The sequence below is a fragment of the Neolamprologus brichardi genome, chromosome 17 (assembly GCF_056152115.1).
Source record: "Neolamprologus brichardi isolate AB-2024 chromosome 17, ASM5615211v1, whole genome shotgun sequence".
In the NCBI taxonomy this organism is placed as follows: Eukaryota; Metazoa; Chordata; class Actinopteri; order Cichliformes; family Cichlidae; genus Neolamprologus; species Neolamprologus brichardi.
Window position 1 is genome coordinate 1,413,325 of NC_142120.1, and position 13,243 is coordinate 1,426,567.

Consider the following 13,243-nt stretch of genomic DNA (forward strand, 5'->3'; position numbering starts at 1 on the left):
CTCATCGTTTTTCCACACTTACATAAATTTAAGTCTTAACCTTCTCGTTCCCCGAGATGATTCATGTGTTTCATTTTATGCATCGCTTAAAGAGCTCGACTACGTGACTATTTGTTAAACTGGTTAACTAATTAAACAGAGTGAACCCATATGGAAAAGATATATATAAATCTTATAAAGTTTTTATCTGTCTTGTATGAAACTTGTATTAAAAGCATACAAGAGTGAAAGATTCAAGATCCCTTGAAAAATTATATGATGAAACTTGTATGTTTTGTATACTTACTAAAAAAATATATGAAAGTAATGAGAAAGTGGCCACTTTCATGAGTAAGTCATATATGTTTTTACTATTTCTTTTCCATATGGGAAAGTAAAAACAAGGAAATAAAACTGCACCGTTGGAGATGGAAAACGGAGTTTTACACTCAAAGCAGAGCAATTTGCAGAAGGGAGTGTCCGAGTGACTAACTTCACGTTTTGAAATATTGTGGAGCTGCTGACAGTTTGTGCAAGTTGGTGGAACTTGCTGAGTGTTTATCATATCATCCTCTGTTCTTTACACAGAAGTGGGCCTTCTATACACCACACTGTGTGTGTCTGTGTGTGTGTGTGTGTGTGTGTGTGTGTGTGTGTGTGTGTGTGTGTGTGTGTGTGTGTGTGTGTGTGTGTGTGTGTGTGTTTCCACTACTTTGGGATGAGATCTGAGAGGAAACGGACAGATTTCCATCTGTCTGCTTCATTTGCAAAAAAGAAGAAAAAAAAAGTCCTTCTTATGATTCAAATATATGCTTTAGCCACCTCTCCCTCCCCTCCCTCCCTCCCCTCCCCTCCCTCCCTTCCTCTCTCCCTTCCATCTCTGCTTCTCTCCGTCCAAATGGCATCTGTGGATGACCAGGGCACAAGTCTCAGGGGTTGCTAGAGGAATCGTGTTGGGGGGAGAGAAGGAGCGAGCACCTCTCGCTTCACATTTCCCTAGCACCACCCCGGCATGCCAGCCAGCCTGCAGTCTGTTCTCCTTTGAGCTTTCTATTCTACCACTGAACAGGAGAAAAAAAATCAATTCATATTTCCATAATCCACACTCCTGTCTGTCTGCATGTCTTTGCCTCTCCCCCTCCTTCCATCCCACTCTCTCTCCCTCTCTCCACCCCGTCTCCCCTGGGGTAGACTAACCCCTCCACCCTGATCCTACGGCCTACAAATGTCATTACGCTGAGCAACAATAACGGCCTAAACAAAAGGAGGCCTCGCTCTGAGCCGCGAGCCCCTCTGCAGAGATCGCTGGCTGCTGCCGCCATATGCCGGCCAGCTCGGGCCACAGAAAGAGAGCGAGACTGTGGCTACAGAGGACTCCAGCCTTCAGAGCCACAAAGGAGGAAAGGAGCCTTAATCCTGGTAATGAGGCCCGTGAATACAGCCTTTATGTATACGGGGGAAAGGGCCAATCCCTCTGTACACAGCAGGCTAACTGGCCATCTTAAGGGCCATCTTATCCACACAAACGATCTGGTCGACAACAGAATGAAAGAAAAGCGAGGTTGCGGGGGGCTAAAAAGGACAGCCACGCTGGAGAGGATGCACGAGGCCCGCGTCAACACAAAAACCGTGTTGGGCCTATGTTTACGTCTTCATTTCAGTTCCCCCCCCTTCGCTTCCATTTCCTGTTCTTCCCTCTGCAAGTGTGTAATTTCTTGCTCGCTCTCCCATTCCCTCACTGCCTTTACCTCTTACTCTGATAGCACGCTCTGGTTCTTGTGGGGCAGGCAGACATAGCCTGAAGCATCTTTCTACAACTCAGTTTATTTCTCAAAGTGGATCAGAGAGGCAGGAGAGCTGTTTAAACTCACTAGCTATGCTGCTGTGTTGAAGTCTATCGTAACCTTCGCCACATATTGGAGTCTATCAGCTACACGTCTGGTTATTCCCTCCTCTCAGCTGACAGGCTGCCCAAAGTCATCCGTCCACAACGCACAGCCCGTCCTGTCTTCTCTCTCTCAGCCTCCGCTCGCCGATGATGGGCACACGCACGTTGTTAAAGGCTGCGTTACTGTTTTGATCGAGTTGGGTTTAAACTGTAAAGGCGAATCGACAATAGAGAAAACACGACACCCCGCTGGGCTGCTGTATTTTTCTGAGGGTAAAAGACTTTTAAATGAAACGATATTTAAGAGTTCACGATTTCCCCGTGAGAAGCTGAGAAAAGCTGTGACGAGCATTAGGAAGGTTTTCAGGTCACATTCACTCCCTCATTGGTTCAAATAAGAACCAATGAGGGAGTGATGAGGCTCGGGGACTGTTTGCGTCCCAGGAGAGACCACGGCACTGGATTTTAACCAAAAACAACGTGTATTTAATGTGAACCTGTGGTTAATGTCTGCTATATAGGACTGGAGCATCCTTAGAGGGACCCAGGATTGACTGGCTGGGCGTTTGGACAGACTCAGACTTCAAAAGTTTGCAGCCCGTTCGACCCTGTGATCACCTGACTGCTTAACTTTATCGCACAAGTGGTTTCCCACGTTCTCTGCTTTGGTAAGAAAAATAAATAAAGTCAGAGTATGATTGGAATTTAAGTCACACAAGCTGGTAACAGACACCAACCCTCGAGTGGTTTTTATCAGAACGCTGAGCCAAAGAGCACAAAACAGATGTTTTATTCTTATTTCCGATTTCGAATGAGCACAATAAATGGAAACAAAAGGCAAACAGGAGGACAATGAGACAGAGAGGAAAACAGAGGTGCGCATTCCTGTCACGGTTGCATGATAATTACTGATTCGTCAGTTATTGAAGACCTGCTCACTGCTTTTCATTACCAACAACAGACGTACAGTGAGACGGAGAGTAGGAGGGGAGAGAGAAGGAACGGCGGAGGTGGTGGTGGTGGGTTTTGGGGAAGGTTACCACAGGATGGCAGGGTGAGTGAGGGCATTAGGAAAAGGAAGGAAGGGAGATGCGAGAAGAGGAGGTGGTAGAGGTTGTCTGTAACGTTGAACCAGGGGAAGATTTGGGGGGAGAGACAGACAGAGGAATGAAAAAGCAGAATGTGTTCCAACCTGGTCTGTGTGGTCCTGGGGGAAGCTCCACAGCACGGTTGGATCTGGAGGTAATTGACAGACAGCATTAATCAGCGGGTGAGAAACACACCGTCTTTGCTAGCTGCCTCAGAACACATACATATTAATGAGAGGGGTGGGGGCAAGGGTGGCTGCTGTGAGTCTGTGCACGCACGCACACATGCATACTCGCACACACGTGCATGCACAGAGTGAGCAGCGCACAGTGAAAGACAAGACACAGAGTGTCTCGGCTGCATGTGCTGCAAATATGCAAATCCATACTCTCGTTGTAGATATGAGTTTATACTACACACCAAATCATGCACGTTTAAGCCGCAGTAACACGTACCCCAGTTTATTTGCTTAATTATTGCTACATTGATTCAAGCCTGGTTTTGCTGAGGAGATAAATCTTACACTAAAAGGTTTATTATTATTATTGTTATTATTATTCTACAGCAGCGCTGCATGAAACCGAGCACACTGTGATATCCATTTGTAGTAAACAACTTAAAACAACACTGATGCTGACAGATTAGCCAACGTGATTAACTGGGTTTGAATAAAGGAAATGAAATATGTGTGATACCCGTTTTATCAGCGATAAGAATACAGGAAATAAGGCGTGTTCGGCGTAGAGAGCGCTTCTATTAAACACTCTGTGCACTTTTGGCTTCTGATCAGACAAAATTCAACGTCTGCTGAGAGAATTCGGTGTTTTAGCAGGAAAGCCTCCACATATCGTATCCTTGCTGCACCAGATACAAACTGGTAAGTTAATAACAGACAGACCAGCCAACAGTACTGCAATCATCCAGCAGTCGTATGTATTTAGCAAAGACAGAGCACAGAAACATTTTCCAGAATATTTGGATAGTGAATAAGGGCGTGTTTGGTACACGTTAGGGCTGCCACAAACGATTATTTTGATAGTGGACTAATCAGATCATCATCCATTCAACGTAAAATGTACAGCTTATTGCACCAGCAGCATCTGCTCTTATATAACTATCATCAGTGTTGGGAAGGTTACTTTTAAAATGTATTCCATTACAGAATACATGCCCCAAAATGTATTCTGTAACGCATTCCGTTACGTTACTCAATGAGAGTAACGTATTCTGAATACTTTGGATTACTTAATATATTATCATGCTGTTTACAACTACATGAATGTACCATTGCTGTGATTTATTACTGTTACTGAAGGTCCGCGGCTCCGAACCGTAGTAAAGGGACCTCTGGCTAATACGGTGGGTTCTGTGTCGGCTCGTAGCCGAAAACTAGCTTTACTTTGTTGTCTGGGTCAACTTTGCTAGCGAGAGACAGAGAGAGACGTTGAAAGGCTGCTCCAACGGAACTTATTGTTTTTGGAGGCAAACACGAACACGGTGTACAGTCGAGTCTTAATAGCTTAATTACAACTGGGCTCGTCAGGCGCTCTTCTTGGCTGCAGTGGTTATTATTATATTTACATGCTTCCAGCTCCCGTTTCTGCTCGATGACAGCTCATACTTTTCCTTTTTCTCCCTCCCTCGCTCACAGACACATAACGAGTATGGCAGTCCATTCTCCCTGCAGCACGGACTACACTGCCCATGATGCTACATTCTTTAGAGCTATACCTGTAGCATTCTGCCTGTTAGCTTAGCACAACAACAACAAAAACGCCTCTCTCACCCAGGAAACACGCAGAGAGAGAGAGCGTCACCCTGTAACCATGGCAACCGTAACGCTGCCGCCTGGAACAACAGAACGTAGCTGTCAAACAAAACCCAAACAGTCCTGACCCGCCACAATATGAAACAGGGAAGTACCGCCGTGTAATCCATTTATTTCAACAAAGTAACTGTATTCTAAATACCATCTTTTTAAACGGTAACTGTAACGGAATACAGTTACTCATATTTTGTATTTTAAATACGTAATGGTGGTACATGTATTCCGTTACTCCCCAACACTGACTATCATTAGCTTACAGCTTTAAGTGTTTAACATATGTGCTAACTAAAAATAAAGACAAGATGATAGTTTATTAAATTTGACTTATATATCATGTTTAACCTGAGTAATGAAAGACAGCGGTGGGTTTTAAAAGATTTGCCGGGAGTCCGGTGTCCTCACGGCTCTAGTTAGCCTAGCTCCCGGCTAACTATCGAGCTAGTGGCTAACAGACGTCTCCGAAAACGTAGGAGCGCTTTTGAAAATATGTGGTGTCTTGATAAACTGAGCAGATATTTGAGGTTTACACAGCTACATTCTCACCTGAAAATATGTTAAACGTTTATTTTGTGACCCAGAAAGAATAATAAGAGTAATATTAAAACTAACTAGCTGCCGCCATTGTTGGAAACTGAGCTGGGCTGCGCTAGGAATTCTGGAACACAGTTTCTTCTTCTTCTTTGGTGTTTAACGGCAGCTGGCATCCTTGTACATGCAGTGCTGCCATCTTCTGTTTCAGTCCGTTATTACACTCTTAAATCCTACTACTTATTCCTGCGTCTTTTGTGATCTTACAAAGCTTCAAACGACGCCTCGACTATTAAATCAGTCGTCGATGTAATCATGACTAGTTGACTAATCGTGGCAGCCCTAGCACACGTGATAAAGAACCGCGTAATCGGCGCCTCGGCCGACGGTTGCCTCAGTGTGATCCACGAGCATCCAAACTACACACACTAGTTTCTCTCAGGCTTAATGCTTCGTGTTTGAAATGAAGCGATCACCCAGCCACAGCCAGAACACAGGGGTCTGTGGTAAACATGGCTTCCACAGCTCCAAGGTCACCCCGTGACCCTGGCGAGAACAGCGAGGGTTTGCACAGACAAGCTCACACATGCCAAGTTCACTGTCACGGCCGCAGAAAAAGGCCCACGGGCTCATAAACACACCCCCACCTCTATGTAAACAAAGCAGAACGATGAGAAAGTTCACGTGAAAGCAGCAAACCTCTGCGAGAGTTCACCCGGTCTGAAGCGCGAGGACGACTGAGCCCTCTAACAGAAAGCTGAATTTACTCGATGGACCTCGAGCCTAAAAATAACGCAGAGAAGAGAAGAAGACGGATGAAGACGATGTGCAACAACACGAGTAGCTTTGCGGCTAACGCACCGGGCTGTCCACGAGAGACAGGGGGACACAAAGGACCCACGGATGACAGGACGCAGCACAATCAATGATGGCTTACATAATCCTGTTGGATCATTTCATGGGCCCCATCCTGAAAAGACTGACAGAAAAAAAAAACCTCCAAGCTCCACGACCCCCCATCGCCCCGACAGTTCGGCCTATTTTATGCTTATTTACTGGGTGAGAGGATGGGAACTGCTGCTGGTGAACAATGCAGGACAGAGGAACCAGACACCACCTCAAGTATTGATGAGGAGATATTCCAACCTATTCACTGCGTATGAAAACCATACGACCCCAATAACCTTTAAATCGGCCCCTTCGATCCCTGCGTGCCGACCTGACACGTTCATTTTGAGTTTGGAGTCATGCCTCGAGCAGAGAGAACTTCTGAACATCACAAACACGCTCCTTTATCATTCATGTGTCCTTCTCGTCTTTCTCCAGCTGTTTATTCTTTCGGCTCGATTCATTTTCTCCATCCCAGCGATTTCAGCTCTATTGCTGCTCCTTTCACACTCCCCTCATTTCTCCCCCCTTCTTTATTTTTCTCACCGTCTTGCAATCACATACCCCTCCCCTTCAGAACGTCCAGGGCGTGTGGTGGACGCAAGAGGGGGCCCGAAGGGGGTTAAGGCTGAAAGTTGAAGGTTACAGAGGTGAAGAGGACCCCCGCTGCTCCTCCAGGGGACACAAATGTCACTATGACAGATCCTGCACTGGTTTCTCCTCCCTCCCCTCCTGCACACGTGCACACACAGTGAGATACGTCTCATTCTGAAAAACACCAGAGACACCTGAACTCTGCAAAGACCGCTCCGATTCATTTCCCTCTGAGAACGACGTGCAAACAACCTTTCATATTGTTTATGACGTGATTTGCACGTGCACTCTCTCCTCTGTGGGTTTAGACTCCGGTATGATGTGGACGTCATACTTACATGTTTTCTGTTGCTAACAAGGACATAAACCACTTCCTGTGTCCAGCAGACAAGGCTAGCAGTGTGTGTATGTGCACATAGAATAATTAAAGGTAAAGGTGCTTATAGGGAACCTTTCTAGTCAATTTGACCAGTCAAATCAGTTTCTGCTACAAGTCTTATTCATCACACACACACAGCGTTTTTGTCTAACATCCAAATAGACACACTCACACCCTGATGGATGGATCTCTGAGTATCTTGCATACTTTAGCAGGCGGGCGCTTCTGACTGGTAGACGACCCCCCCACTCTCCCGTATCCCAAATGATGGGACACTCGTGCATTTGTAACTGGAAAAACTTCAGCGCCGTGTTCGAGGACACCTCTGAAACGTCCGTAAAACCAAGCTACTGCTTCCTGCTGTTTGCTTAGACATCCATCATGCACGGGTCTTTGGGCCCACGTGCAGAACAGACTGATCTGATAGACGTACACGTCTCCATGTCAATCAAACTACAGCTGACAGATTCTACACAGAGCTGTTGCAGCCCAGATTAAAACAGGACATTTTAGTGGCGAGGTGAAAACAACCTCTAGCATATTTCGCCCCGGTGGGGTGTAAACAGATTCAGTGGGTGAGAATTGAATTGAAATCACCTATCGAGGGTTAGATTCCTCCATTCACACCTGAGAAAATTGATGTGGGCAAACGTGGCGATGAGTGAGGACTGACCACTGGTCTGTTTGCAAAGCGTGTGCGTGCCCCGTGTGCAAATGTGCACCGTGTGAGTAGATGCGTGTTTACAGATAGACAGCGAGCTCAGGAGTGAATATTTACAGTACACTAGCTTGTCCATTGATCCCTGAGGGCTTTGAGCATGGCTGAACCCCAACAGTCACAATGGGGGCAACAAGCCGGCAGCCCCTGAGCCGTGACACAGATACTGGTGAGATGAGGGCGGTGCTGGTTGATCAAAAATCAGTGTTTTGGCAATTTCTGAGACATCTGCCTTTGAAAGTCAGTGGAAAAATGGATTAATGGGGAAAGGGTGCTGGGGGCGGCGTGCAGGGCGATGGAGGAGAGGTGGGTGCGTGGCCTAAAGGCCATCCGCAGATGAAGCAATTTGCTCGTCACCCTTCGCTTTGCAGCTGACGGTTGGTCACTAGTGAACACGCCAGGCTCTGGTAACCATATTGAAAGTCAGTGAGCCCACTGGCAGTCACCTCGATGCCTCACCCAACAGCTGATGAAGTTTAGTCCGAACCCACCAATTTGCTGCTAATGGCAGGATTTCACAGTCGCCATATTGCTGCTAGTGTTCACCAGCAGAACGATGTGGTTAAACAAGCAACAACGAGGAGGCTGACAATTTCTGCAGGGCACGAAATCTAAACCGGACCCGTGAAAGCTTTCAAAGGCAGTCGACGTATCAAGTTCGGTACCCTCGCGTCCTTTTTAGGATGAAATTTGGTGGATTGTAACTGACAAATCGTTTGGATTGTTAAAAAAGAATCTGATTATATCTGTGAGGATTTATTTCAATGTTTATACAGTTTTTACAGTGTCTTTTATCCTGTCTTCCTTCTCTCACCCCAACCAATCACAGCAGATGGCCCCGCCCCTCCCTGAGCCTGGTTCTGCTGGAGGTTTCTTCCTGTTAAAAGGGAGTTTTTCCTTCCCACTGTCACCAAAGTGCTGCTCATAGGGGGTCATATGATTGTTGGGTTTTCTCTGTATCTATGAAGCGCCTTTTGTTGTGATTTGGCGCTATATAAATAAAATTGAATTGAATTGAATGCAACATAAATATAGTCAACATGACGAGTTGTCTGGTTTCATCCTTGGATTTTGCAAGATACAACAAGTACTGAATACCTCACCAGTTTCCAGGTAAATCTACTTCTAAAGGTGCTGTTGACATGAAATTCTCACCAGAGAACGACCAATCCAGTCCACACATGCACAGAAATCAAACCACAGGTGTCCATAAATTATGTGTAATAATGAGAAACGAGACGGGGAGAAGTATTGAACGCATGAAGAACGGGGGAAGCATAAAGGCAGCGCAGTCACGACACCATGTGACATCTATCAGTAATTAGAGTCCTGCCACTTGGTGCAAATTAATATCAGCAGGTTCATTTACAGCTGATGGCAGATAAAATGCGTCATACAAGAAACATCTCATGATGGGTAAAACCAGTGAGCTCTCTCATCCCAGTGAGCAGTGTTGGGGCCATAATCTGAAAGGACAAAGAGCATCATTTCACCGTAAAGACTCAACCACCAAGGCCTGTGTGCACACTCACCACACCAGACTCCACTGCAGGAGACAAAGCACGTTGAGACGTGTTTGCACACACCATGTTTGGAGGTCCAAACACCAACAGGGTTGGAGGTGGGAACGTCAGGATGTGGGGCTGTTTTTTAGCACATGGCACCGACACGCTTCACATAACTGATGGAAGGATGAATAGAAAAAAATGTACCGAGACATTCTTGATAAAAATCTGCTGCGAGGGTGACGTTTCAGCACGACGGCGATCCCAAACACACAGCCAAGGAATCTCAACTGGGTTCAGAGAAAGCAAATAAAGCTACTAGATCACCCAATTCAAACCTATGTAAGAACTAAAGGTCAAAGTTCACTGAAGACGCCCATGAAACCTTTATGTGGAAGGCTGGGCCAAAATCACACCTGAGTTTCTGCACACAGGAGGCGTCTTGGAGCATAGGAGGAGTATTAACCCTTTAAGACCTACCATAGAACCAAGTCCGCCAGAGCTTATATTATATGTTTACATGCTGTGGAGCCATTTTTGGGAGCATTTCAAGTTGCTATACATCAATACAACCGTTATAGCCCAGATTTTAATAATATGCATGCATTAAGTGCATAGTAATTACATAAATTGCAAAAAAGTGCAATAAACTACCAAAAAATTGAAAATCGTTTTTGTTTTTTAACATATATTTCTAGTTAGAGAAATTTAAGAGGCTTATCCCTCAAAACTGTAAATACAAAAAAGTTGCACAAAATAGTTTCCTACCACAGGAAATTTATTTTGAGTGTCTTCATAGTTTTATTTTTGAAATACACCAATTTTTATACACTGCAGGAAAAACGAAAATAAATATTATAATGCAAATTTGCAAAAAAGCAGCATATGCATCAAAATAAACTATTTCCAGCAGTGCAATATGAGTCCTAAGCATCCCAGAAACCACACAGAAAGTCATAAAGTCAAACATAACTTTTAAAAACACCAGTATAGGCTCATGAGGCCCTGATGGTAAAAAAAAAACTACATTTCCGCGAAAATGACGTCACTTCCGGTTTCGGGCAGGTCATGGCGGACATGCGATAGTTCGCGCTGACGTTCGTGCCGCTCCGACCGGCTTTAAAGGGTTAAAGCATGTTCAACACTGTTTTCTCTTTGTAATTTCTCATCATTGCAAAAACCTTAATTTATGGACATCAATGATATTTAGACATTTGCATGTCTCGATTGGACGGTTTGTTACCGACATCTGATGAGAATTTTATGTCAACGGCACCTTTAGAAATAGATTTACTTGGAAAAATGGTGAAGTGTTCAACACGTATTAACCTGGTGTATATCAGACAATAAAGACAAAACACATTTCTGCAGCCGTCCATCAAATGAGTTATTCGTTTGGACAACCTCAGGAACGAGCGACGGGTCCGATACATAAACTCGTTTCTTCCCGTTTCACCGCCGATTTGATTTGAGAGTAAAAATCTGAATCTAGACCTTGTTTTTTCAGTTTTGGTAAAGATATGAGATCAGCACACTTCGACTGACTGGTTTTGGTCACTGGTGGAAGAACGTATAAGACAAACCAATAAACACGACGTGGTAACTCTACCTTTCCTCCGATATCTTTAAGTCTTTGTATAAATTTCTATCCGATACTTCTGGCACATTCAAGTAAGCAAAAAAAAGAAAAACGCTGGCATGTTCGACTTGGCATAAATCTATTGCTTCTTGGGATTTTCAAGTAGGCTAAAAAGAAGCTGTTGGCAGAGGATGTCATTCCTAACGCTGCTGGTCGGAAGAAAAAGTTGGCTCGTTACAGCAGCGTGTCAGAAACCTCTCGCTGCCCAGTGCAGCATGGCAACTCGCTCGACTTCAAGTCATTTTGTCACCAAACTAAAAAAAGCACGATGCTAAATAAAAACGAGTCTTTTCAAACTATTCGAAGAACCCCGATGATGATGGCGGTTTACGCTGCGCTGCAGAGGCGTGTGCGCGTCCTTCTATAGGATCGCCTCAACAACAGCAACCTGAATGCGCGGCTTTAAAACTGTTTTCAGCAAAAAGCCCTAAATCCAGTGTGAATACACATTTAGATGAAAGCCCCTATTTTATAATTCTCTATACTATGTGAATCAAACAGACTCGCAGCCCTCGTGGCCATCCACTGTTCTAAAGGCATAAGAAATGCACTTTTTTCACCTTATTCCACGAACGACTGTGTGTTGCGAGTGAATAGGGGGCCTGTTTGTTAAGAGAGGCCAAATCCCATATGGTGAACAGCAGCTCCTCTGGTGAGAAGAGAATCTGCGAAAGCCACCGGCAGCCCCTCTCCTCCATCCGAGCTGCAGAGATGAAGGGATGTAGCGCCTGCCTCTCCTTGTTCCTCCTTTCTCCCACTCCCTTTGCCTCCCTTTCTTGGCCAGGGGTTAAACTGCTGCACTCTAACCTCCTTGGCAATGATTTCATTCATTTCAGTTTCTCTCACTCACTCTCATCTCTGAGAGATTTATTTCACAGTGTGCAGTGGATTAGGCCCCCCTCGTATGCCCCTGGACAAAAGCATTGTTTTAGCGCCGGCCCGTTCGCTGTAACTGGAGGAAGCCGCCGCTACCCGGCGTCCACAATATGGCCATTGTGGACACGGGGCTAGAGGGACCCTGCCTCCGAGGCCGTCTAGACTTTGAGCCTGGGCCGAGTGGAGAAACGGGGAGAAAATCCCATCAGGCAGTGGAGTGAAAGTTAACTAAGGTAACCTGCTGTGAACCTGATGAAGATGTCAAGCCAACATATGGCAAAAAATGTCTATTGTCAGCTTTCTTCCCTCTGAGGGAGGGTACGGTAGGAGGAGGCGAAGGGTGGCTAAAGAAAACCGGGGATGGGAAGGGGGTATGCAACCTAAAGAAAGGAATAACTGCGGTGGTCATCGTTTTACTTCTGGATCAGTAGTCTTTTTCTGGCCGGGAGGAGGCCCAACCCCTCCGCTCGCAATTAAAGGCGTAAGCAGATTAACTGGCATCTCTCAAAGGCGAGAAAGAAAAACACTCGCAGGCGCTTTAAACTGTTTTTCCCTTTTTGCCCATCGAGGCTTACATTTCATGCCGATTTAGCGAGCAGAGGTTCGGAAAGAGAAACTTCTTAAACTATGATATGGTTCTTAGGTGTTCTAACACCGATTGGTCACACCGTGTCGGTACACGATTAAATTAAAAACCTGATGCCGCAACACAAAACACCATATAATCGTTCCGCTGCGTGGCACCGCTGATCTAGATTGAATCCATAAATAGGTCTTGATGATATTTAATTCCAATGCTTCGAATCTGAATAAACAAAAGGAGAAAAGAAGAAAAAAACCCTCTAAGGTAGAGCCTGCTTTACCAGCCAAAAAACCCAACTGGCAGGCTTCACATGCGAGAGATGTCGGCCTCGGGGATTTCGAAGCCATCTCTACAGCTACATCTGAAGAAGATAAACAACAGTCTCAGCTGGAAGGAGAAGAAAGAAAGAGCTGCATGGAGATGATGTGACCCTATTAATGCCACATTAGTTGTTCTGTCTTTCCAGCTATGAGAGAAAAATGCTTCAGTGGGATGTGCGGAGAGAGAGAGCGAGGGAGTGAAAGCGATACTGTCTCCAGGCTAGTTGGGATGCAACCCAATTTCACAGCTTCACGAATGAGCGGCACAGCATATGGATGCAACCTTTGTGACAGCCTCTGTGTATCACCACGTATCAGCGGTGATATTCCCAGTCAGATTCCATACTGGTCCAACATTATGTCAAACGCTGGCTCCGCATGACTGCATCTTCAGCGCGACACCGGCGTGTTTGTCGGGAGGAGGCGGGT

The 13,243-nt window shown here is 45.4% G+C and overlaps 1 protein-coding gene across 2 annotated transcripts in view; it reads right to left on the minus strand.

Moving 5' to 3' along the window:
• Positions 1 to 13,243, minus strand: part of dennd1b (DENN/MADD domain containing 1B) — a 103,345-nt gene that overhangs the window by 76,389 nt on the left and 13,713 nt on the right. For both annotated transcript variants that reach the window (XM_087830461.1, XM_087830460.1), the window contains exon 3: positions 3,060 to 3,103. In XM_087830461.1, coding sequence (XP_087686587.1) covers positions 3,060 to 3,103 — 44 coding nt within the window. The remainder of the gene's footprint in view (positions 1 to 3,059; positions 3,104 to 13,243) is intronic.